Source organism: Mya arenaria, chromosome 3 (assembly GCF_026914265.1).
Source record: "Mya arenaria isolate MELC-2E11 chromosome 3, ASM2691426v1".
NCBI lineage: Eukaryota > Metazoa > Mollusca > Bivalvia > Myida > Myidae > Mya > Mya arenaria.
Genome location: NC_069124.1, coordinates 33560622 through 33587960, shown reverse-complemented (window position 1 = coordinate 33587960; position 27339 = coordinate 33560622). Strand labels below are relative to the sequence as shown.

The following is a 27339-nucleotide window of genomic DNA, read 5'->3' as shown; positions in this document are numbered from 1 at the left end:
AGGCTATATTGAACGATCGTGCTTAGTTGGTCTACATGCTATATTGAAAGATTGGGCTTAGTTGGTCTACAGGCTATATTGGAAGATCGGGCTTAGTTGGTCTACAGGTTATATTGGAAGATTGGGCTTACTTGGTCTACAGGCTATATTGAAAGATCGGGCTAAGTTCGTCTACAGGTTATATTGAAAGATTGGGCTTAGTTGGTCTACAGGCTATATTGAAAGATTGGGCTTAGTTGATCTACAGGCTATATTGAAAGATCGTGCTTAGTTGGTCTACAGGTTATATTGAAAGATCGGGCTTAGTTGATCTACAGGCTATATTGAAAGATCGTGCTTAGTTGGTCTACAGGTTATATTGAAAGATCGGGCTAAGTTGGTCTACAAGTTATATTGAAAGATCGGGCTAAGTTGGTCTACAGGCTATATTGAAAGATCGGGCTTAGTTGGTCTACAGGCTATATTGAAAGATCGGGCTTAGTTGGTCTACAGGCTATATTGAAAGATCGGGCTAAGTTCTTCTACATGCTATATTGAAAGATCGTGCTTAGTTGGTCTACAGGCTATATTGAAAGATTGGGCTTAGTTGGTCTACAGGCTATATTGAACGATCGTGCTTAGTTGGTCTACATGCTATATTGAAAGATCGGGCTTAGTTGGTCTACAGGCTATATTGAAAAATTGGGCTTAGTTGGTCTACAGGCTATATTGAACGATCGTGCTTAGTTGGTCTACATGCTATATTGAAAGATCGGGCTTAGTTGGTCTACAGGCTATATTGAAAGATCGGGCTTAGTTGGTCTACAGGCTATATTGAAAGATTGGGCTTAGTTGGTCTACAGGCTATATTGAAAGATCGGGCTAAGTTCGTCTACAGGTTATATTGAAAGATTGGGCTTAGTTGGTCTACAGGCTATATTGAAAGATTGGGCTTAGTTGATCTACAGGCTATATTGAAAGATCGTGCTTAGTTGGTCTACAGGTTATATTGAAAGATCGGGCTAAGTTGGTCTACAAGTTATATTGAAAGATCGGGCTAAGTTGGTCTACAGGCTATATTGAACGATCGTGCTTAGTTGGTCTACAGGCTATATTGAAAGATTGGGCTTAGTTGGTCTACAGGCTATATTGAAAGATTGGGCTTAGTTGGTCTATAGGCTATATTGAAAGATCGGGCTTAGTTGGTCTACAGGTTATATTGAAAGATCGGGCTTAGTTGGTCTACAGGTTATATTGAAAGATCGGGCTAAGTTGGTCTACAAGTTATATTGAAAGATCGTGCTTAGTTGGTCTACAGGCTATATTGAAAGATCGGGCTTAGTTGGTCTACAGGCTATATTGAAAGATCGGGATTAGTTGGTCTACAGGCTATATTGAAAGATCGGGCTTAGTTGGTCTACAGGCTATATTGAAAGATCGGGCTTAGTTGGTCTACAGGCTATATTGAAAGATCGGGCTTAGTTGGTCTACAGGCTATATTGAAAGATTGGGCTTAGTTGGTCTACAGGCTATATTGAAAGATCGGGCTTAGTTGGTCTACAGGCTATATTAAAAGATCGGACTTAGTTGGTCTACAGGTTATATTGCAAGATCGGGCTTAGTTGGTCTACATGCTATATTGAAAGATCGGGCTTAGTTGGTCTACAGGCTATATTGAAAGATCGGGCTTAGTTGGTCTACAGGCTATATTGAAAGATCGGGCTAAGTTCTTTTACATGCTATATTGAAAGATCGTGCTTAGTTGGTCTACAGGCTATATTGAAAGATCGGGCTAAGTTGGTCTACAAGTTATATTGAAAGATCGGGCTTAGTTGGTCTACAGGCTATATTTAAAGATTGGGCTTAGTTGGTCTACAGGTTATATTGAAAGATCGGGCTTAGTTGGTCTACTAAGCCCGATCTTTCAATATAGCCTGTAGACCAACTAAGCACGATCTTTCAATATAGCCTGTAGACCAACTAAGCCCAATCTTTCAATATAGCCTGTAGACCAACTAAGCCCGATCTTTCAATATAGCATGTAGACCAACTAAGCACGATCTTTCAATATAGCCTGTGCCAATGTTTGGTGAAGGAACACACCTAGCCTCACGATTATGCCCTGACATGCACATGCATTTGTTGAACAATAAAGTTAACACTACAGAATGGTTTATACTGCATGCATAATTATCTTAGTTTTCCACCAAACGGACCGACTCTATTTTTTTTCCTCTTGACCCTATATTTTTGGCGTTTTGATCGATACATGGACTTGTTTTAGTAATTTCCCTAATATTAAATGATTTTTATTGAGTGAACATGTTTACATTTTACCATATTATATAAAAACTTTCTTTAGAAGTGATGAAATATGTCGGTTTGGTACAGAACCCGTATTTAAAAAAAAACAACAAAAAAACAATATCTTTTTTGAGATGTTAGTGGAAACAAATAATGTTTTTTTGGCCTTGCAAGAACATGAAGTAAATAGCTGATTAAAATATCTTTAAACCAATAAGGTATTATTTACAGTTTAAGGTGAGTTATGAGATACCATCACAGTATACTGAAAGCTATAATTATTAACTGTCAAAAGAAGTGCATAAACGCGTAACTTAAGTGTTATTTTGACAGTTAAACGACTCAATTTTCAACCCTTTAAGAGAACATGGCCAGAGCGTCGCTTTAATGATCCATTTATCTTACATTAAAACAATACAAATGCTTAAATTGTTTGTTAAACTCCGGCGTTTTAGTATGTTTATAGTCTTTTTGTTTAATTATGACAATACTCTGTAGCGCAAAGAAGAAGAAACCAAATTCCCATCTCAAAAACTCTGTTTGTATTTAAGTATGCTCATGATGTGCAAGTTTGTAAAAAGATGACACAGCCAGTTATTGATGTAAAAAGATTCTGAAATGTCCTTAAATCTGGATTGACATTGAACTTTCACGTGCCCTCGAACTATGCGGCCAAATATAAATTCACTTTTTTTATCGTAATTTGCAAAATGCATCCTTGGATGTGCCGTTTCAGTTGCGCACACAAACGAAAAGAAATGCAATGACGCACTTCGACATAAAACAATATTTTGCATTTATTAGAAATGGTTAATTATGACGTTGCTAATACAAATTATGCATACATTAAAACATTAAAGTGATTATGTCAATCTTAACAGTTGCAATTTCCCTAGAAGATAATAACCCTTTTGATTCAATTTGCAGTCGCATGAAAGTTTGATTATTGAACATCATGCTGGACAAGTGGGTACTGTTTGTCCAAATTACACCAGATCAAATTTTCTTTTAGCATCGTGCCGTCGAACGTAATTCAGACCATATTGTACAAACATGTTTCCAAACCGTTGTACAGTATACAATAAACTTAAGCTTCCAATTTCAGGCAATGCCGGAACCTATGTCGCCGACGGGTCCGCCGACGGAGCTGTTTGCCGACGAGCTTTATGACGAAGAGGAGGGTGCCTCCGATAAGAAGGAGAAGGACGTATCGAAAGGCGGCCTCAAGTTCGGATGGATCCAGGGAGTGCTGGTAAATATGGGGCAGGATAGATCCAGGGAGTGCTGGTAATTATGGGGCAGGATATATTAGGAAGTGTAGGTAAATATAGGGCAGGATAGATTCAGGGAGTGCTGGTAATTATGGGGCAGGATATATTCAGGGAGTGCTGGTAAATATGGGGCAGGATAGATTCAGGGAGTGCTGGTAAATATGGGACAGGATAGATTCAGGGAGTGTAGGTAAAAATTGGGCAGGATAGATTCAGGGAGTGTAAGTAAATATTGGGCATGATAGATTCAGGGAGTGTTGGTAATTATGGGGCATGATAGATCCAGGGAGTGTTGTTAAATATGGGGCAGGATAGATTCAGGGAATGTAGGTAAAAATGGGGCAGGATAGATCCAGCGAGTGTAGGTAAATATGGGGCATGATAGATCCAGGGAGTGTTGGTAATTATTGGGCAGAATAGATCCAGGGAGTGTTGGTAATTATGGGGCAGGATAGATCCAGGGACTGCTGGTATTTATTGGACAGGAAAGATCCAGGGACTGCTGGTAATTATTGGGCAGGATAGATCCAGGGAGTGTTGGTTATTATGGGGCAGGAAAGATCCAGGAACTTCTGGTAATTATTGGGCAGGATAGATCCAGTGTGTGTTGGTAATTATGGGGCAGGATAGATCCAGGGACTGCTGGTAATTATTGGGCAGGATAGATCCAGAGTGTGTTGGTATTTATGGGTCACGATAGATCCAGGGTGTGTTGGTAATTATGGGGCAGGATAGATCCAGGGACTGCTGGTATTTATGGGGCAGGAAAGATCCAGGGACTGCTGGTAATTATTGGGCAGGATAGATTCAGGGTGTGTTGGTAAATATGGGGCAGGATAGATACAGGGAGTGTGGGTAGATATGGGGCAGGATAGATCCCCCACACCCCTCTTAAACTTTGTGTATCTAGTAGCTTTTCGGTCAATTACTTAAAAAAAAATAAAGATAAAATAATACACCAGGAAGCTCCATTTCAGACAGATAATAACCGAGTTTTTCTAGATAGGACACCCAAACCTGAATACCAACAAGGTTCTTGTGGAGGCGGCGGATGTCCAAAATTATGTGCCAAAATATAACGCCAAATGATAAATCCTCCTCTGATCAGTAAACTAAAATACATATTAATATATTTATAACGGATCAAAACATCAAAATTGCACAATATGCGTATGGAGTGGAGCGGAAAAGTAATGTCAATACGCGATGTAATGTGCTTGTGGTTTTTGTTACAAAACAAGTTCTTGTAAATTAGATTATGTATTAGCGCTTCATGGTGTAATAAAATACATTACAAAACGGTCTGGTTAACCAGAATGACGATCATTGTTACACTCTGTTTGCAACTCTGACCTTTTCCCCTCATCTCTGTTTGCACTATTAATGTCTTCGCAACATCTTGTCAACAAACGCTTTAATGACATACGTTTTAGGACTATGTGTGGGTTTGGCAAAAAAGTTTGGGTGTTTTCCATTTACGACTCAGAAATATAGGGTCTGTAGATAGGAATAACAATTCTTATTTATATATTGTTTGTTCGTTCGTTCGTTCGTTCGTTCGTTCGTTCGTTCGTTCGTTCGTTCGTTCATTCATTCATTCATTTATTTATTTATCTATTTATTGATTTATTTGTTATTGATTTTGGTGGGAGGGGGGGGGGGGGAGAGAACCTGAGTTTCCGTTTCAATCCGACCTACGCTTATTGTTCATTTGGAGGTCTTTACGGACATTAAACGTTCAAGGACATCGCAGCAAGGCGAACGTTCATTACTCATAACGATTTATATAAATGATTACGGATGTAATGGTTGATTTTTTTTGTTAACTGACAAGGCACGATCCTTGGGAAAAACTGATATGATGACATGTTGGTATCATTTGTCATTAAAACAAACTCATATGAGGCTTTCTGTGTGCACATCTATGATAAAGTGGCACATTACCATTCGGAACACCTCGGCCATTTTCAATCGAAAACAACCTCGGATGTATGCCGGTATATCAGTAGAAGTAGTTCGTCAATTTGTTTTTTTAATAATACTAGTATTAATTAATTGTAGTGTATTAACATGTATGTTGTATATCTTACCTTAAACTGATTGCCAATGAAGTGAATTACTGCATAAATAAGTATGATTCCCATGAGTTAAGTCATTAAGTTTAACTGTTAAGTTGAAATTACTACGCGATCAACTTGCAGCGTAGTTAAAATGTAAAGATTTCTGACATTGTAAACCGTCCATACACATCCGAGGTTGTTTTCGAAATAAAATGGCCGAGGAGTTACGAATGGCACATTACAGTTTTATCATGTCACTTGACGTGACAGTTTTCTCAAAATACACTAGACAAATTTGACGAGATAAAATGTGTATATTATTCTAGTGCCATCAGTATTCAACAAGAGAGATATTTCTCCTATCTGATAACAGGTGCTTTTCACAACTGATTTTGTTGTACTGTACAGTAGGTCTGATAAGCCATTTTATGGCGTCTTATACTTCTTGTAAAATTTGTAACGTTCGCATCCATTCTTATTAAAGGTGCGATGCCTGCTGAACATATTTGGAGTGATGTTATTCCTGCGGCTCACGTGGGTGACGGGACAGGCGGGGGTAGGGCTTGCCACGGTGATTGTTGCCCTGTCTGGTACTGTTACCTCACTCACAACCATGTCCATGTCAGCTATATGCACCAACGGGGAGGTCAAGGGAGGTAATAATCTTGAGTGTTTCAGAAATTAAAATTAAAGGGCGTGTTCCATGTGAGTGAATTTAGTTTTGTATTTTTATGCAATATTGCTAGACTGAATTCGATGAATTAATGTTTTTAAATGAATGTGTGCTTTGAATGCCTGATTTGTTTAATTAGCAATACGATATATTCAATGATTTGACGGTCTTTAAACATACAGTCGAACCTCGCTGGCTCGAACTCGCTTGACTCGAATTCCTCGTTGGCTCGAACTAGTTGTTAAGGACCGATTTCTTTATATAAAATGAAAACATTCCCGCTTGGCTCGATGTTCCCAAGGCTCGAGTTATCGCCGGTTCCTAGGATTTCGAGCCGGGGTCCGACTGTACTACTTTGCGTAATTATACCTTATAACCATTTTCCCCATTCCTAGGGGGCGCCTACTACATGATATCACGGAGCCTGGGCCCGGAGTTCGGCGGCTCTATCGGGATCGTATTCGCGCTCGCAAACGCCGTCGCTGCCGCCATGTACATCGTGGGTTTCGCCGAGACCGTCCGAGACGTAATTTTGGTAAGTAAAACCTATAGCGTGATATTTATTCTCGTTAAAGTGTGTGATGCGTGGTGTAATGATTTTGGCAACATAGCGTACGTGGAATGTTTTTATGTTCGTTATGAAGAATATCAAGTCACTAGCGGATCCAGGTGGGGGGGAAATCGTTCAACTTTACTTTTTATTACAATATAGGAGAAGAAAAGTAATAAAATACGTCCAAAATGCACCATTTCGGACTAAAAGTTATCAAAATAATTTTCTTGAAGAATTACCCCCCCCCCTCCACCCTGCCAACACCTTAATACATTTCGGTTTCAAAAGATAACGCCCCTGTGATACGCCCTCTCGAACGTCAAATCCTGAAACCACCCCTGCAATTACTCATATCCTGACAAATTAGTTCCTTTTGTTAGAAATAAAGTTGACCGTAATTGTATTTCTTTACAAGTATTGTCATTTTCTTTTCGTTCTCCCGATCTTTCTCTTCTTCTTCTAATCATTCAAAAGCATCTTGTTGTTTTTTCTTCCGACAGGAAAATGGCCATCAAATCACAGGCGACGCGACCAACGACGTACGGGTAATCGGCTTGGCCCTCACATGCGTCTGTCTCGGCATCGTCCTCATCGGCATGGAGTGGGAGTCCAAGGTAATACAGTTACATTGTTCAATCTTATTATCAATATATAAGAAACATAGTATCTCACTAAGGTAAGGTCATGGTGTTAAGGCATCTATTGGACGGGTGGGGCCCGATTGGGGTGACTTTTGAAATACTTTTTATTTACTGATACTGTTCGTTGTCTGATGTACGTCTTTTTGTTCGTCTCGAGGACAACATTAAGATTAACTCAATGCCCTTATATACAGAACACCCTGCTCCTCCCAACAACAACACCAAGAACAACAACAACAACGAACAAACAAAACAAGTGACATATGAGAATACAACTGTTTGCTGATTCAAAGTGAATTCGTAAAGAAAGGCCTCCGTTCCATAATGCATTGTATAACTATCAATTAATTAACAATTTATCTTTGCCTTTTCGTTTCATAATGTCATCGACATAAAATCTAACCTTCGTTTAAACATTGCATAACATTGCAAAAAAATATTGAATTCATTTGCACCAGGATACCAGGAAAGTGTATATGTTTGATATTCTACGGAAAACAAAAGAGCACGCAGTGCGGGCGCAGCCCAAACGAGGCCCTCTATTTTCTGTAGAACGTTTAAAGATGTTTCTATTATCATGTTTCGTCAATGCAATTATTTGTGGACCAATGACAATCGAGTTTTATTCAAATATCTGTGTCACAGCACGCTCCGGGTAAATGACCTCAGAAAGGCGATGTAGGTTATAATTTTAGGAATATAAACAGGCGCAAATTTTAATAATTCCCCCCCCCCCCCCTTAAATCGTGCAAGTTTACTTTTAATGTCAATAAAGGAGAAAACAAATAATAAACTACGCTCAAAATGCACCATTTCGGACTTAAATTGTTATAAAAAACGTCGGGGAGTACCCCTCCCCCTCCCACCGCCAATATTTTAAACCGTATATATATCGAATCTCAGAGAGGGTCGCATGTCAAAAAGTTGCGCCCGTAAGTTACGACCCCACTAATATCAATACCTGGATCCATTCCTACCCTAAATTATAATGGAGATGTACATTTTATATGTGACCATGTATATCTAGTATGACCTTCTGAATGTTCTATAAATACATTTATTTTGTGTAGGCTCAGCTGGTTTTGTTGGCGATTCTCGCCATAGCCATCCTCAACTTCTTCGTCGGCAGCTTCATCCCGCCGACGGACGAGCAAAAGTGGAAGGGAGTCGTCGGATACAATTGTAAGTCGCCTATCCAGATCAGTACAAACATATAAGCATATCCTTGTTGAATTTCCGGTTGATTTTCATAAAATTGACCTTTTAATTTGTCCTTGAATGTAAACAAATCCGCGTATAAAATGGTCATGAGTGTGAACCATACACGTACAGTCAAACCTGTATTAAGTGTCCACCTTGGGGTAAAAAGTGGCTGCTGAAGACAGGTGGCCGCTTAGTCCAGGTTAGAAATTTCCACTTCAACTTTGTTTAAACAGAGACCGATTATATCTAAACAACCACTTCACACAACCAGTATCATCAGTACCATTATAATTAAAGAAGTGTATAGCTTAGTTATAGATTAAATTAGAGAATTTCAAAAACATGGGTTCGTTTTGCATGACCTTTGTCATTGTTCAAGGTATTTTTTCAAGGTCATAAACACACTTGATTTTACTCCAGCGGACACGTTCACGACCAACTTTGTACCCCACTTCACACCCGGAAACAGTTTCTTCTCTGTTTTTGCCATCTTCTTCCCCGCGGCCACCGGAGTTCTCGCGGGAGCAAACATCTCAGGAGATCTTAAAGTAAGTCGACCTACATATAAGGATATAGATGTTTTACGAAGTACTGCCATTTAGATAAACTAGTTTTTTTATATATTTATCGGTTTTATGTTTCGTTTTATTCCTACTATATTATTAAAATGACCTTCCATTGTTTTCACGTTATTTGAAAAAAAAGAGTTCCCTAAAACTATTTTCATGTAGAGGTATATGATGTGCGCACAGTGACTTGAATTTTGGAAAATTGATGTTATTATTTAGAGTAAATGTGTTGTGACCATGCTGAAAGTCATTGTTCATCATTCAATCAACAACATTATCAATAATTATGCAATATAAAATGTGTACCTGATATTGGAAGCTATGGAATAATGAACAATGACTTCGAGCGTGGTCATAACACATTTATTATCAATGATAACATTTAATTTCCATAATCCAAGCCATTTTGGATGTGCACGTTTATTCATATGCACCACATAATCAAGAAAAAAAAAGATACAGTCGAACCCCGTTGGCTCGAACTCGCTTGGTTCGATTTCCTCGTTGGCTCGAACTAGATGTTCAGGACCGATTTCTTTCTACTGAAGGTAAGCATTCCCTCTTGGCTCGAAATTCTCGAGATTCGATGCGTTTTGGCCGGTCCTAGGGAGTTTGAACCAACTGTGTTCGATTGTGTAAAAATGCACTCAAACATTTCACGCTTCAAACGTGTGTACACTGATGTATCAAGGCAACAGTTTCACCGCCTTTATTTTCTTACAGGACCCACAGCGCGCCATTCCAAAAGGCACGTTCTTGGCTATTCTTATAACCTCCGCCATCTATATCGCTATGGTGTTTGCAATTGGCGGCTGCATCGTGCTTGCCGCCCTTGGAGAAGCGCCCCCGACGGTCTCCAACCTGACGGCCGTCCTGACCCCTACCAGGGACCTCGTCCAGCAATGTGAAATGTTTAACCAAACCTGCCAGAGTGGCCTACTTCATGACAATGGGGTATGCATTTTTACTCTGTTATTTTCTTCAAAGTGAATATTTTCGTAATTTGGTATATTTATTATATTTGTTTGTGTTTTTGCACTTGTGTTTTTATATGATATTTTTATAAGATTACTTTAATTTGCATAGGGCATACTATATACGTTTCATGATAAGCCTGACTTTTCATCACAAACAATACCAAATGTTTGCTCTTTGCTTAAAAGACATTTTATTTCTACTAGATGGTTGGCGTCGCCTCAGCCTTTAGACCACTGATTCTTGCCGGCATCTTCTCGGCCACTCTGTCGTCGGCACTTGCCAGCATGGTCGGGGCACCGAAAGTCTTCCAAGTATGTGTGATTTGTTTATACCATGCTAACTAAATGTCAGTATAATGTATCACGATGCCAGTATATCCAGCTTGTGATGTGGGCAATTGTGTTAACCCTTTGTACTAATCACGTGACTTTTTTCACATGCTAAATATACACACTATAAACTTGGAAACCATGATAATTCGCAATTTAAAACAACAAAAGCGACAAATATTCTTTAAATAATGTAAAATGATGTATTATCGGTATGATACTAGATCATATTGACAATTCAATGTTTTACTAGTTCACTCAAATAAATTCGTTTAGTTAGGAACTTATTAGAATAATCACCACATTGATCAAAACGCTCACGATCAAACAAGCAAGTGATATATGGTTTCTGCGCTTCCAAGCGGTCATCATTGTAGAGTGTTTTAGTAGAAACTGAAACCAAAAATAGCACACCGACAGCCTTTGTCATGTTACCGTTAGTTTCGGTACATCCACATGATTTTAAAGGGGTACGACGCGGCAAGCAAACCTTTTATAGTATGCAAAAATCCATTCATTACAGGCACTGGCACGTGACAAGCTGTTTCCCCACATTCACGTGTTCGCTAAGGGTTATGGCGCGAGTGAAGAGCCGCGCCGAGCATACCTGCTGTGCTTCGTCATCTGCCTTGCCATGGTCTGCGTAGGTACGGGAAGGCTTATTGTAAATACAGTCAAAACTATTGTGTCAAAGTCGTTGGGACCTCTGGAAAATATTTTGAGAAACGAACATTCGATATAACCGAAATACAAAACATGTCTAAGCAAACCAAACACAAACGTTCGACATAACCGGAAAACCGAGGTAACAGAGTTCTACTTAGCGAGTTTTGACTGTATGTTAACACTAAGGTGAAGATGATAATTTGCTTAGCTCGAGTATTTAGACAGTTTTCTGTCCCACTTGCGGCGTAGTTATGGCCGCTGGAACCTGTATCCATTTTGAGAAGCAACGTAATAACATCCCTGGTGGGAATCGACCTCGGAAAAAATAAGGCAAGATGCAGGCATCTATACCAACGCATTGAATGAAAAAAAAGAAAACCTTTTTTTCCAAGTAATTAATTTATGCTTCAGTCAGATCAAAATTCCTAAAAAGTAAACGAATTGACTACTACATACTGTGAGATTTTTAAACCAATGATCTGCAAATAACACGAAATAATGTGATGCAAAGTATTGTCGATCTAAATGAATACTGACGTAGGCCGCCTGTGGTCTCTCTGAGAAATCTGGTTTAACACTTTAGTACTTCCAACAGGCTCACTTGATCTCATCGCCCCAATCATCTCCAACTTCTTCCTGATGGCCTACGCCATGATCAACTTCTCCTGCTTCGACGCCTCTGTCGCAGACTCTCCGGGATTCAGACCCGGCTTTAAGTACTATAAGTAAGTGAATAGCGTACATATGAGCTACGAAGACACATGTTAACAACTCGTACATGTATGTAAGACTCATATAAGTAAAAATTACAACCATCGATACACTTTAAGGCTTGTATCAGCTTAATATATACCGTAACTCCAAACGATTAATGCGTTGTACAGTCGAACACCGTTGGCTCGAACATGCTTGGCTCGATTTCCTCGTTAGTTCGAACTGTAAAGGACGGGAGTTCGAGCCAACGGAGTTCAACTGAATATATGTTTATTGAAATACCTTAAAATGATCTTTGGTCCACTTTAATATGTTTCTGTTCGTCTTCTGTCATAATTACATGTAAGGGTTTATTTTTAACATCACCTAAAACGAAAGAGGGTGAGAGTGGTCTAGTGAATGAAGTGCCCGGCACTCTCCCAAGAGATTATGGATTAAATCACCACCACAGTAACATTCTCATGGCCTCGCAAAACGGACACCAGTACTGGTTTCTACTAGGAAACTGACAAGAGAGTAATTCCAAAACCTATCACCTTTCGTCACAATCGAGTTAATAAAATAAAAAATAACTTGACTTAAAACTACACTTCTGAAATATACTGAAAATGTACCCTTATTGGAATGTCACTGTCCTGTTCCGCTCATTTCAGCATATGGCTTGGTAGCTTTTTATATTACAGTCGAAACCCGTTGGTATGATATCGCTTGGCTCGATTTATTCGTTGGTTCGAACTTGCTGTAAATGACCGATTCCGTTAACTCTGTCAGCATTCCCGCTTGGCTCGATATTCGTAAGGCTCGAAGTATTTTGGCCGGTGCCTTGGATGTCGAGCCAACGGGTTTCGACTGTATTTATAACTCAATATAGCCCCGAAAAAAGGTTATTTCTTTATCGTGATTGTAACCCTTTTCTGTCTTTCCAGTAAATGGTTGAGCCTGATTGGCGCTCTGTTGTGTTTGGTGGTTATGTTCCTGGTCAACTGGTGGGCGGCCCTGATCACCTTTGTCGTGGTTGCCGGTCTTTACTTCTACGTCTACCGGACCAAGCCGGGTACATGCTTTATACATTAGCGAAAGGGGGGTATGTGAATGTGACTTTTAAACTATGGTTGAAACACCTGTTTTTTTTCAAATATCAGTTCGTACGCACTCATAATTGTTACAAATTAAATGAGGAGTACATTAATGTTACTCTTATATGCATTGAAACGTTATGATTTAATCCAACGTCTAATTTACGTTCGACCGTATCATTACGTCAACAATGGTTTGATAATTCTTCTATATTAAACAAACATGCGATGACTGCCCAACTCTACCATCCCTTACTGTGCTTTGATTTTGGCAAAACAGCCAATTACTTGCATATATTATTTGCCTCTTATCTTAGTTTGTGATTAAAGTTATAAAAAAATATACTAAGTCACTCTTGTTGGCATGGTATTGCGCAAGAGTGTGGTCTTGTGTTGTGAGGGAAACCGGAGCACAAGGAAAGAAACCTCACTAGTTCGGCTTGGTGACCATGCACAAACCAAAGTCACATTTTCTAAGGCCGGGTTCGAAATGGTACGTATGCCATTGTGACAATCGAGTGCGGTAACCACTACGCTGACCGAACAGTCTTGCAAAACAAGAAGTGATATTAACATAACTCTTTGTTTTATTTATCAAAATTCAAAATAATTATCTAGACAGGGATACCAACTTGACCATACAGTATAATGTATACATGCATTACCTCTAAAGTAATGTACAAATTTCTGCAGACGTGAACTGGGGTTCCTCCACTCAGGCAAACGCGTACAAGGACGCCTTGAAGACGTCACTTAAACTTATCAGCGTTGACGACCACGTGAAGAACTTCCGGCCTCAGATCCTCGTGCTCACGGGCTACCCGAGGAACCGAGCAAACCTCCTGGACTTCGCCTCCTCTGTTACCAAGAAACAGAGCCTCCTTATCTGTGGTCACGTGTTTCAGGTAACACAATATTGACATGGCTTAGTAATTGTCAATACGTCATTTTAAGAAATGTTGACTGAAACTTTCAAAAAGGCAACAAAAAGCGTAGTTCATCATGAACAAATTCAATGCATCATAGAAAAAGTCGAAAGCGATATTTATATTCGATGGTTATGAAGGCCAGTAATAGAAAAGTGTTAATACATCACTCTTATTCGACTTTTCTTACCTAAAAAGGAAACTTGGTTAAAGGTTTTTTTTCTAATGCGCTTACCCTCACTCTGACCCCCTCTCCTCCCTTTGCCCCCAGGGAGACCTTGAGGAGCACGTCACTCGGCTGCGGTCGATGTCGGCGTACCGATGGTTCGCGGCCCGCAAGGTGAAGGCCTTTTACAACAGTGTGTGCGCCCCGACATTCCGCATCGGCGTACAGGTCCTGCTACAGGTGAGACAAGAATAAAACTTACCCGAAACGTGTCTGATTTGAGCATGTATATATATATAATATGAATGATTAACAAAATCACCGCATTGTTTTAATGTGAAATCTTAGTTAGCCTTGTCGAGCTATTAATGCCTCTGTATCGTTGTATTAATGTGTTTTTGTGACATTTTATTGTCAAACATTTAGCTTTTCAAGGCTTCATCGTGGAAAATAAGTGACGTTTGTGATTTACGCACATTATTTTTTTTAGTTCATGTATACCTGTGTATAGTAACCATTCAGTCCTTTTTTTATTAGTTATTAAGTTATGATTACTTTGACATTAAAGAGACTCTGTCATATACTTGCGTAAAAATCACTTAGGTTGATACGCATGAATTTTTTAGTTTTCTGTCAAAATAGAGTTGAATTGGGCCAAAATACTACCATATTTTAGCAAAGCTATTGCCAGCATCGATCGAAAAACCTGTTTTAAATTTAGCGCGAGCATCTGCCAGCTTGAAGGCTACCTTCAATTTTCATTTCACTCGCATAGCACAAATACTTTCGCTTCTTCTGCGAAAGATATTCAAGTTTTGAATTAGGAAATAAAATCTAAAAAAATCTTTAAAAAGTTGCTATTTACCAATCAGTCTGAGACAAAACAGTTCTATGGCTAAATTTATGGGACGCCGTGACAGTCTTATGTTGTGACTTTATGTCTAACAGACATGTTAATATGTGTAAATGGAATTGTATTATTCCAACAATCATGGTATCATGTATAACCGGCATGTCTGTTAGACATAATAGTATGTCAGTGAGACATACTAATATAAGTTGTCACAACAAAGGAAAGTTGTGGCGTTCCATACAGTTGCATGGGCTTGCATAACGTGCAATGAGAGAGTTCAACAACTATTATGAGTTATGTACCGATCACATTTACATGTTACGACGTTATTTGTCCCCCACAGGCGCTCGGAGTGGGGAAATTACGACCCAACACACTGCTGCTCGGGTACAAGTGTGACTGGCAGAAAGCGGACCCCAGGGACACGCTCGACTACTTCAACGTCATTCAGTAAGCTTGATTTACTAAGCCTTTAAGGGCAGTTGTCACAAATTTATAATACAAAGAATTTCCTGTGGCGGAAGACGAATGTCATTTTGTAAGAGTAAAATAGATTTATTTGTTGAAAAAAGCATTGCTAGCTTATAGTTTGTTACTTGTAGAGTATGCCAATGTTTCATTCTGTTTTAATGTTTGATGGACAAAATAAATAATCAAAGATTAATTGTGCCTATGTAACACAAATATTAGAATAATAATACTTGCATTTTGTGCCACAAATTATCACGTATATCCTACACTAGGGACGCATTTGACCTCCACTACAACGTCGGGATATTGCGCGTGCCGGGTGGCTTCGACCGGAACAAGGTACCCGATGACGTCATCGACATGGACAACCCGGAAGTGTACGAGTCGGACGAAGAAGTGGCGGATGATGAAGGTTAGTTTGAAGTTGTAGAAATGATAAAAAGTATTTAATCAAAAAACCTTACCTGGTGCATGGATTTCCTTTCTCAGTAAAACTGGATACTATGTACGTGCTTTCATAGGGTGTCATTGATGTTTTGGTTGGTTTGTCTGTCGTAAACAAGTCATGCTGTCGTCGTAGTCTGCATCGATTGGAAAGCCTTAAGCCAAAAGCTATGTCTTTTCAGCGACTGACTGAAAAAAAACTCTGGCCTCTACCGCCCCCGTTATACTGTATACATCCTGAACAAAGATACATTTTAACTAATAGTTTTAAAACCATGTGATGTTTGATAGCTCTTTTGTCATGTGTATAAAGATATTCTCGACATGGCGTCTTTCAGACGAGGACCCGACCCGGAAGGAGAACCAGGCGGACGTGAAGTTCCCGAGCGCCGCGTCCACCGCCAACGGACATCCCCAGTATGGCGCCATGCATCTGAAGCGCCTCAACACTCTGGAGGAGGGCATGGAGAATGAAGCATTTGAAGGTCAGCCTTGATTAACATTTCTTAAGACCAAACTGTTCATTTCTGTCTTAAAGAGTGTTTCAATCTTTTTGTCCGAAAATATAGAGGATAATTGTTTGTTTCTGTGTAAGATGGTGATATATTTTAACGAGTGAGCACCAAGAGCTATTTTTTACGAGTGGTGTAGCAACTTTTTGGTGTTCACAAGGTGAAATATATTGCGATCTTACATTGAAACAAGCATTTTCTCCATTTTTTATTTATTAAAATGACGTCTTTAAAATTATGCAATAGCCTTGTGTGCGCTGACGTTGAATTATGTAAAAAGAGAGGGATAAAGTTTCAGACAAGTGAAAAACATCAAAATTAAATAAAACAATATCTTATCTAAATTACTCGAAACATTGGATAATTCGAGATGTTTATCGATCTCAATCATTCTCGAGTTATTGCGTGTCTCCAGTGTTTCAAAGTTATGATGGAAGAACAGAATGCCCCACTTCGTTAATGATAAACCTCTCGTTATATGTGATACAGAAGATGGCGAGACAGTCACCCCTGTTGCACCGCCTTCCTTCCGTGACAAGAACTACGGCACCGTGGACGTCTGGTGGCTTTACGACGACGGCGGTAAGTTGTTCCCATTTGTTACCCAGAACCGGCGTGTCCGGGAAATATAGAATCTTATTAGTTTTGAACAATACAAATCCTACTTTGCGACAGGACGACAAGAGTCTTTCTTTGACAATTAAAATATTATAAGAGTATGCGACCTTTTTGTATGTTTAGATTAGTGCGATTGTTTATGAATACACATTTAGCTAAATCACTTTAACTATTGAGTGTGTATGTGTATGTACATAAAATTATGAACATATTCTAAAATACATTTAGCTGAATTACAATGGAACTTATCCTTCCAACGCAAGGGGCAGATCGCTTTATCCAATAAAACGTACTCTTACAGTGGATTAAGTCAATGATGTATCACCATAAGATTGACCTAAGTTGCATACTGAATACCATACCGGTTTAGTAAATTATAATTTGATTTTGTATGTAAAACTTTAAATTCAAACTGACTCATAGACTGTTCAATTGAAATTCTTGACCATATGATATTCTGTCGTATACTCGTTGGTAACATGACCACACTGTTCTTCAGGTCTAACGTTACTGTTGCCGTATATCCTGAGTCAGCGAAGGCAGTGGAAGAACGCCAAGCTGCGGGTGTTCTGTATGGGAACAAAGAAAGGGGACGTAGACGAGGACCAGAAAAGGTAACTATGGCTCAAACAGTTGTCTCTCTTTGTGCCGTTGTTTTCCATATTCGGAACACCACGGCCATTTTCCATCGAAAACAACATTAGACTAGTTGTTGTTTTTTTTTTAAATAATAGCATGAATTATTGCAGTGTGTTAAAGGTGTATTTTGTATAACTAAGTTTAGAATTACTGCAAGAGAAAAATAAATTGCTACGCGATATACTTACAGAGTAGTAAAATGTAAAGTTTCTGACATTGTTAACTGTCACATATCCATCCGCTGTTGTTTTCGATGGAAAATGGCCGAGGTGTTCCGAATGTGACAGCCAACTGGGAATGGTCACGTCTGGAGACGGTATAGAATTACGACAACGAAACCATGGCCCAATGATTACGTTGACATGATAAAAAAGACATTTTTTGTCATTCAGAGTCAAAGATGCACGGTGCCTCTTAGGTGGTCGCCATACCAACTTACCTTTCGTCTATTACCTTTTGTCGTTCTGATAATAGGATGTATCGATTGTTTCTTAAATCTTTGGGCTTTTTGTTGTTTTATTTTAAATTAAATTGGTAAACATACAATATACATTCTAATTCATCAATTCACGACAGAGTTATTATAAAAAATAAACATCAACAAAAAACGAGATAATTATATTAGTTTTTGTAATAAAATTAGTTTGTATCCATCATAATTCTTCAACCAAATTGTATCATATTTGATAATTGATTTATTGAATCCGTGTTCCTTTTCCAGAATGGCATCTTTGTTGGCGAAATTCAGAATTAATTACTCAGAATTGACGGTGCTGACTGAAGTGAACAAAAAACCCCAATTGAAAACGTGAGTAGATAATGCCTATTGTGAAAATTTGATCAATTTCAATTATCAACAAAGAATGCGTAAGAATTATTTTAATTCCGGACAATAACTCTAATATAATAATTAGTATAAATGTGAAGGTATATTTTTATTTGCTTTCAGATTCAGATAACTTAAATATATATATAAAAAAGTGTTTTTTTCTGTCTTAATTGAAATTAAATTATGATTCTAGTATTTTAGTTTTGTGTGGTATTGATATGATATCATTGTGATGAATAACACGCAAATTATCAAATTTTCTATGGTCAAATAGATTTTCACAACTTCTGTTTTATTATCAAAATATATTTTTCTGGTTAAGCGGACCCATGTACAAAAGTTGCGAGTTTAAGTATTGACCACACTGAAACGCGTGCACATGTTTACACATATTAGGGGCGTACTTAGGCAAACTTCAGTACGCCCTGGCGTACAAATCAATATTTGTTCTTCTGAATTTGCACATTGTAGTATTTATAAAACGTCCCTCTATCTCCAGGTACCGCGAATTTGAGAGTCTTATACACCAGTGGCGGGTAAAACCGGGCGAGTTCCAGGAAGAATACCCATGGAAAATCGCAGACGCCGACCTTGTCGAACACAAACAAAAGGTACGACAAACATTTACCAGCCCTTTAATCTGCAATCGTTACTACTCGGCAATATCCAGCAAGCTTCGGTATCCTGTTGGATAATGGCCGATATGTTCCGATTGTCGAATCTAAGGTTCATTTCCGAACCATTACGGTAATCGCCGAGTAATCGCGATTTGATTTAACTTGCGATGTCTTTTCCCGAACCAATACGGAAACTGCCGATAAGTAGCGCATGCGGTTCATGACTGAAAATATGTTTTTTTAATGGAACGGTGTTTTATGATGGAATATAAACTTGATGTATGATTTTAATGAATATAAGATAAAATATTACAAACAAATCAACACAGTGTGATATAGATACATAGTTAATCGATAACTGCAGATGATTTAATGTTTGAACGTTCGTTATGTTAGACTTGTATGATCAACTACTCGTGATTATTTTTCAGACTTACAAACATCTACGAATCCGTGAAAAACTATTGGAGCATTCCAAGGACGCCTCTTTGATTGTTCTGTAAGTTTCTGTTTAACAAAATTTAAAAATAAATAAATATCATTTATACGTATTCCATGAAACATTGGACAATTGTTCAAAACTTTGTGAAAACAAACAACGTGATTTACGACATCATTGTAAACTTTTCATTTGAATTACTTGATGATGTGTAGATATATTTAAATAGAAAAGTACGACGGCAACAGTTGTCTCAGATCTTTCTTAGACATACTGCAGATCACACGTGTTTCCATTAAACTTCCAGAGAGTAAAGATTTGAAAGTTACAAACGTTGTTAACATTAACAAAGTCCTGAACAGTCGGCCCTGACGGTTGAAAATGGCAGAATTATACATTTTTGTGCACAGTCGATATTTTGAACGAACGTTACTTAGTTGCGAGAACGAAAGACACTATGAAAAAGCATACACAAGTCTTTTGTTTAAATAATATATTTAACATAAATATTACAACGTGTTCCTATAATTCACAGCACGTTGCCGGTTCCCAGGAAGACGGCCTGTCCCGCTGGTCTGTACATGGGGTGGTTGGAGATCCTCACAAAGGAACTTCCGCCCACCCTTCTGCTCCGGGGGAACCAAGAGAGCGTCCTCACATACTACTCATAGGGGGCAGAACGACATGCTTGCCGGAAATGTACGTCTCCGTGACGTAGGCGGAAGTGCATCAGTGATGACGTCACCATTACGTCATTGTTTATTGAACTTTGGAAATAATGGTGATCAGTATAGAATATAAGTTCACACAGACTCATCCAGCTTAATGTTTGATAATCTGTTATATGTTTTAGATGTGTTTTGTATATTATATATTACCTATAACATATCCTTTTATATTTGTATATACATGTCCTTGATTAATGATACGCGTACTTGTATCGATTAATTGAACTACTATTTTGTATATTTTGTACTATAGATTAGTTCTTATTTTCTTATCCAAAAAAGTAAATATAGATAACATATTGTAACCATGGTTTTGTCTTTTCTTTGCGTTGGCTAGCCTCTGTCTAAGAACGCATGGGCAGCCAGTATTCAGAATACATCTTTAAGGTATTTCCTAATTTAAGTTTTAAATTTTAAAAGACTTCAATTCCTTAAGTTTGGTTTCTCACTCATCACATTCTTTAAAAAAAACTGACACGTAAACACTGAAATATCCTATTCTCACTGACTTCATATATTCATAATTTTCTTTTAGTATGTCTTCAAAAATCTTAGGAAATCGACTTAGGATACGGCTTCAGGGGTTGTATTCATAAAACTTCTTACGTCATTTTCTAACTTATGTCACTTTTCTAATTTTGGTATCTCTTTAGTCATATGAACTTAAAAATTTCCAAAATCCATTATTTGTATTGACCTTATGGAGAAAATTCTTTAATGTCAAATACACTTATACATTTCTCTTAATTTGACTATGGAAAATTTAAGAAATCGACTTAAGTTAGGAAATGACCTAAGCTGTTTTAGAAATACAGCACCAGTTTTTGAAATTAATTCAGTGTTCTTTACAGATAAGAATTTTCACTGAAGTACAAACGTTGGTCATTAATTAACAATTATTTTAAGTTGAAATGTCAGTGTGATCATTCTGTTCCATAGCGATGCGTATCTTCGTGTCCTTAAGGCGTGATTCTGGGTACCAGGTTTTGGCCACGTGACATTTGAGATTTGTTTACCTTCACATATGGTACCGCGGCAAATCAACCGGACTAATAATATGATAAATTAGCCTGAAAAACACAAGCAGTGGTAATAAAATTGTACATGACAATAGGGACTGTCGTTTATTAGGAATCATCCTCGAATTTTATTTGATTCTGAAGTTTAAATGAGGCGGTTTAATTCATATTGGAATTATTTCAGCAAATAAGGACTCGTCACATGACGACCTTTCTTTGAATTAAGCATTCTGTCAGTCTGTGGAGGCATCGTGCGCGTGTGAAGGCACGTGCCGTGACGTCAGCCACCCATCTGTTAGCAGACGACAATTACTTCTTTAGGTAGCAGACGACACATACCTCGCATCTGTCAAGTGATTCGCAGCTCCGATGAAATTGCGATCTAAATTTTCACCATAATTTAGAAGGAAAATTGCATTAATCTACATATTCCTTAAACAAAAAGGGTTTCCTTAGCAAACGGTAAACGGACACCAAGGGAATACAATTAATTGTACCCGCACCGTTGTTCTTTTCCGAACGCTTGATTATCTTGGTAATTAATAGTTTTTATGTCAACCAGTCAGCAGGTAAGCGCGCGCCACCTTTCTTTTGTGCACGTGCACAATATCCATATTTTGATTATACTAAGTTTTATCATATTTATTTATCAGAGAGCGAGAATTTAAATTAGACGCTAAATTAAAAGTTAATTGAAGTGATATCAATCGATGAACCTTCCTTAAAAAATATAATGATAAAAAATGGTCGATATAATACGAAGCTCTGTTTAAACATCAACAAAGTAAAAGGAAAAAAAACTGCATTTAAAAGTGCATAATAAATAAGGGAACTCAATTAGGAAGTAAATAAATAAATAAATGAATGAACGAATGAAAGAAAGAGCGAACGAACGAACTAACGAACGAACGAAATAACAAAAAAACCAAAGCCAAATAATTTAATAAATAAATAATTTAATAAATAAATAAATAATTTAATAAATAAATAAATAAATAAATAAATAAATAAATAAATAAATAAATAAATAAATAAATAAATAAATATATAAATATATAAATAAATAAATAAATAAATAAATAAATAAATAAATAAATAAATACATAAAAAAATAAATAAATAAATAAATAAATAACATAAATATATAAAAACATGAATAATAAATAAATAAATAAATAAATAAATAAATAAATAAATAACCTAAATTCATTATGCAATACTAAGCTTATTTATATAACATTTTAAATCACTGCGAATAATTTAGGAGTGCACTATTGGTTAGACATGCACACCTTTTAATGAGAGAAAAAAACTTTATGAAAAAGATCTGTACAAACTAGATTTGCGGTAAAAAAATATTTCAGAGACTAGGACATAAAGAGACAACTTTGATGTTTCCCATCTTCTTGAATTAAAGTTCTAAAATTTCTTTGAGCGGAAATCATATTGTATAAACAGCCATTAAACATTGTATTCACAGACTTTCAGTTAAAGGCAAACACTGTTGTATATATTTCCCTGGTGTCTCGTCCGTCTTTGGCCAAAGCATCGCCGGACTAATTACAGCCTTGTCGTAATATCCCTCCGCAATTGATACAGCGGAAGCTTTCTTTCACTCGGTATTTCCTTACAGGATATTCTCCATACAATTATGCTTCCGTAGATTAACGTACGGTACACAAACGGTGTTGGGGCTTTAATGAATGTCTCTGGTTTCATTGTGTGGTATAAACGGGAAATCAACAGATTGGGAATCAAAGTTACATGCCATTTATCACTCTGACGCGCTTGACAAAGAGAAAGTTTTAGCTAATCACGGCACTCCGTTGCTCGGCTTTAATTTACATAGCTACTGTCTTGTCCGTAAAATTTCAGGGTATAGTTTATGCGAAAACTATTGCTGTAAGAGAAATTACCGTTCCAAATTGTAGATCACCTCTTGATAAATGTGTCTGGAAGGGACAACCATCCATTTACACACAAAATAACACTCATTTTCGACTGATGTTACTTGAACACACGTCATCATATTTTTGCTGGTCCCTTACGAGAGAATGTTCTGGAACTGTTTGGTATTGTAGATTGAGATCAAGAAAACATGTTGAAAATGAAATGTTTAAGTCAGTAAACTAAGGATTGCTTAAAGTTTCGATGCCGACAATGTTGTCAAAGTCCATACAGAGTTACTCTTCCTTTATCACGTGAAAGTGGTATCCCTATAAATAGGATTGGTTTTGACGTGTAATTATATATCATTTTGATGATCTGTTTAATAACGATCAAAACACACCATACATTTTGTAATTGTTCCAGATTAGCATGTCCATATAAAAAAGACGTTTTTTTTCAACAGAGGTTTGTCCGACATATTTATGATGCTGTAGTGGAATGGTTGGTTAAGTTGACGTTTCTAGAGCACGTACTACCTTGTTGAAAGATGAATGCGAACATTCTATGGCGGATTGTGGACGAATTCGTGAAAATTACCACAGTACGTTTTCACGATTCGTCAATGGAGTGAAGTGAGCAGTGCGCATGCGCGGGACAACTTTTTTGCCCTAATGTCTCGAGCCCAGTACGCTCTTAATGTTGGTCCAAGGTGCAACATGGCATTTGGGCGAACATAATGTTAAAATGCAAACAACGCCGAGTTTATAATATATTACGTTCTTGTTTTAGTGCAAACACATGGCCGATCCTTGGTCTAGTGTTATAACACAATAGAATGTCAAACTTGGGGTCGCACGTTCGATTCCCCGCCGTACCGCAAACTATACGAATCGTCTTCCGGGAAGGTGTGAGAGTGCTATTCCTTGGTGCACGTTAAAGAACACGCGTTACATCCATTTGTGTACTTTGCTCCAAAAACCTATATGACCAACAATTTCATTCGGGCCATGCCCGAGTGCGAGTATAACTAAACTAAACAACCAACAATTTTACTGCGAATTGAACGGCCGGCTAGAAGACGAACGGACAAAGAAACGTACAAGACAATTGACATATGGTCGTAGTTTAAAGGGGCTCAATATTTTGATGCAAATTATTTTTAGTTTTATTGCATTATCATGCTTTACTCATTTGACTTTATGAGATATTTTGGTGCTTTTTAAACTGGATAATTTGTGGCTATGTAGCTATTATTTCAGAAACCCCTGTAACTTTTTTTATCCGTACATCAATCATATATATATATATTTTTTTATCAAAAAAGTCAAATGAGTTTAACATGATAATGCACTTTTTGCATCAACATAGGTTGTGCGCCTTTAACAACCCCTTATATCGTTTAATGTTACAAAGGAGTTAGTTATGTGCAATTGAAGCTTTAACCGTCCGAAATTTATCTTTAGAAATCGTGTTTCAAATTTTTAGTACAATCAACCCAAATCACTCATTTTGAGAATAAAATAAATATATTTTTTTTATTTTTTTTTTTATTTAGATTTTGCAATATTTATATAGGTGCTGCACTCCCGTAAAAAATCAACAAAAACCCCTCTAGCCATGGGCTTGTTATATTGAGATGAACATGATTTTAGAAATTTCGAACAGATCTGCTGAATACACCACTATTTTTTACACTCAACGTGACTAACTAATCAATCTCGTCGAAATAAAATAAGAATTCTATTTGGAATCGTGTGAACAATTAGCCAGAGGGAGCAGTTTATTAATGTTGCAGAATAATATTCAACGATGAGCGATATTTTCCGGTACCTTGCTATCTGGAATTGGACAAACATTAGGACTATCTGGTAGTTTATTAAATGTCAGCCCTTGGCCAAAGTCTAATGGACAGAATAAAACAACATTAATATCTCGCTTAATCCAATTCGGTATAATTAATTTGCAGCCATATTTGTTCCCAACGGGCAAGGGAATTAGTTAAAATTATCAAATATTATGCATAATGATGAATACAAAATATCATGTAAATGTCAATATTGGAAACACTGCTTGTTGGCATTTAAAACTGGTGTCCATTTCACATGTAATTCTGCGAAAACGCATCTCATAATTATTTGCCTGTTATTCTCATTATGCGCAAATAACAACTATCAGCTAAGTAAGAATGCTAATGAGCACTAAACCAAACGTAGACTAGTTATTAGTTACGAATTTACTTTTCTAAAGAACATTGACTTTACTTTTCACGCCAAGATTCTAATTTAAAATGGCCAGCTTATGAAGTTCGGTTGGTGAAGGTATGTCTAAGCTCATCAGAATTAAATATCAATGTTGCTTCATTTGTTCAGATTAAGTATTTTCATTCAAGAAGAGGACTGTAATTGGATGTTTTGAAAAATACAGAAACATGAAATTATAAGACTTCATTAGGTAGAGCATTAGAGAAAAATACGTTCTTGAGTGATCATAAAAATATACAAAGTATAAAACGTATCCATCTATGTTTGACAGTCCGTTGACAGCAGCCGTTAGTATCCGTCTATGTTCGACTGTCCGTTGACAACAGCCGTGAGTATCCGTCTGTATTTGACTGTCCTCTTACAGCAGCCGTAAATATCCGTCTATGTTTGACTATCCGTTGACAGCAGCTGTAAGTATCCGTCTTACTCTACGTTTGACTGTTCATTGACAACAGCTGTAAGTATCCGTCTTACTCTACGTTTGACTGTTCATTGACAACAGCTGTAAGTATCCGTCTTACTCTACGTTTGACTGTTCATTGACAACAGCTGTAAGTATCCGTCTTACTCTACGTTTGACTGTTCATTGACAACAGCTGTAAGTATCCGTCTTACTCTACGTTTGACTGTTCATTGACAACAGCTGTAAGTATCCGTCTATGTTTGACTATCCGTTGAAAGCAGCTGTAAGTATCCGTCTTTGTTCGACTATTTAATGCCCGCAGCCGTAAGTATCCGTCTATGTTTCGTTTATGGTCGACTTATCGTTCACAGCATTCTTAAGTATTTGTCTATGTTTGAATATGTATTGCCCGCAGCCGTAAGTATCGTCTCTGTTTGAATGTTCGTTGACAGAAGCAGTAAGCATCCGTCTATGTTTTACTGTTATTGTTTAACATAAACAATGAGAACATCTTTTGCCCCCTTTCCTTAAACATTGTAAACATGACTCCTCTCCTTAAAATAATGTGAAAAGCATACGCCCCCTTCCCACAAACAGTGTGCCCATCATAAACATCCTCTCCTTAAAAAAATGTCAACATCATACCCAATCAGTAAACAATGGCAAGCACACAAAGCATAACCGGCATCCTTTATCCAACCTAGTCAGGATATTTTTTTATTAATATTATTATTATTTATTTCATATTTTGATTTAAAATAATAATAATGATGATGAAGATGGTGGTGGTAGTGGTGGTGGTGGTGTTGGTGGTGGCATAAACACATACGAATCAGAGAAATCACTATACATTTCAGCAAAATACTGTATCTAAAGTCTAAAATATTAGTAATATTTACACACTATAAAGAAGGAAACATCGTACATATTTATTTTATACGGATTAATCAGTGAAATACAACTTACATATCACTGTTTAAAACAGAAATGACGTTACGTTCGTGTCATAGGGTGTCATAGGGTGTAACCTTTAACAGTAATTTTGCACGCTGTTCCCTAAAAAACTACAAAAAAATGTTTGTTTCAGTGTAAAATCGCAATATGATTCGAGAAATTGGGTTCAGATATGTCGCCCTTACCTCTCAGATATGTCGCCCAGATATGTCGCCCTTACCTCTCAGATATGTCGCCCTTACCTCTCAGATATTTCGCCCTTACCTCTCTTGGATAAATATCGGAGAGGCAAAACGTAGTCGAATATAATTGTCGCCTATATAAAACGTAGTCAACTTCTTTCCGATATAAGTCGCCGACACGTAGTCAGACAAACGCAGTCTACATATCTCATATGTATGTCTCCGACACTAAACAATATCAGATATATGTTTCCGGCACAAATTGCAGTGCTCTTCTTGCATACATATGTCAACTCAACAAAATGTAGTCAGACATATATCACCGATGCAAAACGTAGTCAGATATATGTCACCTACACAAAACGTAGTCAG

General features: G+C 37.5%; 1 protein-coding gene across 1 annotated transcript; it reads left to right on the top strand.

The window, feature by feature from the left end:
* The first annotated feature begins 3359 nt into the window (after nt 1–3359).
* Nucleotides 3360–20563, top strand: LOC128229063 (solute carrier family 12 member 3-like). Its single transcript, XM_052940711.1, has 22 exons — nt 3360–3535; nt 6099–6270; nt 6683–6822; nt 7341–7454; nt 8552–8663; nt 9105–9232; nt 9977–10207; nt 10435–10542; nt 11084–11207; nt 11822–11951; nt 12867–12994; nt 13710–13921; nt 14214–14348; nt 15305–15411; nt 15705–15844; nt 16215–16361; nt 16878–16970; nt 17506–17620; nt 18367–18453; nt 18974–19085; nt 19523–19590; nt 20066–20563. The coding sequence occupies exons 1-22, from the start codon at nt 3392–3394 to the stop codon at nt 20199–20201; spliced, it is 2883 nt and encodes a 960-aa protein (XP_052796671.1). The 5' UTR covers nt 3360–3391; the 3' UTR covers nt 20202–20563.
* The last annotated feature ends 6776 nt before the right edge of the window (nt 20564–27339 follow it).

Bases quoted from the DNA above. Each gene is read 5' to 3' on its own strand.
- LOC128229063 (XM_052940711.1), top strand. From the start codon at position 3,392: ATGCCGGAACCTATGTCGCCGACGGGTCCGCCGACGGAGCTGTTTGCC. The intron at 11,952-12,866 runs GTAAGTGAATAG...CTGTCTTTCCAG, and splicing joins CCCGGCTTTAAGTACTATAA to TAAATGGTTGAGCCTGATTG. The intron at 15,412-15,704 runs GTAAGCTTGATT...ATCCTACACTAG, and splicing joins GACTACTTCAACGTCATTCA to GGACGCATTTGACCTCCACT.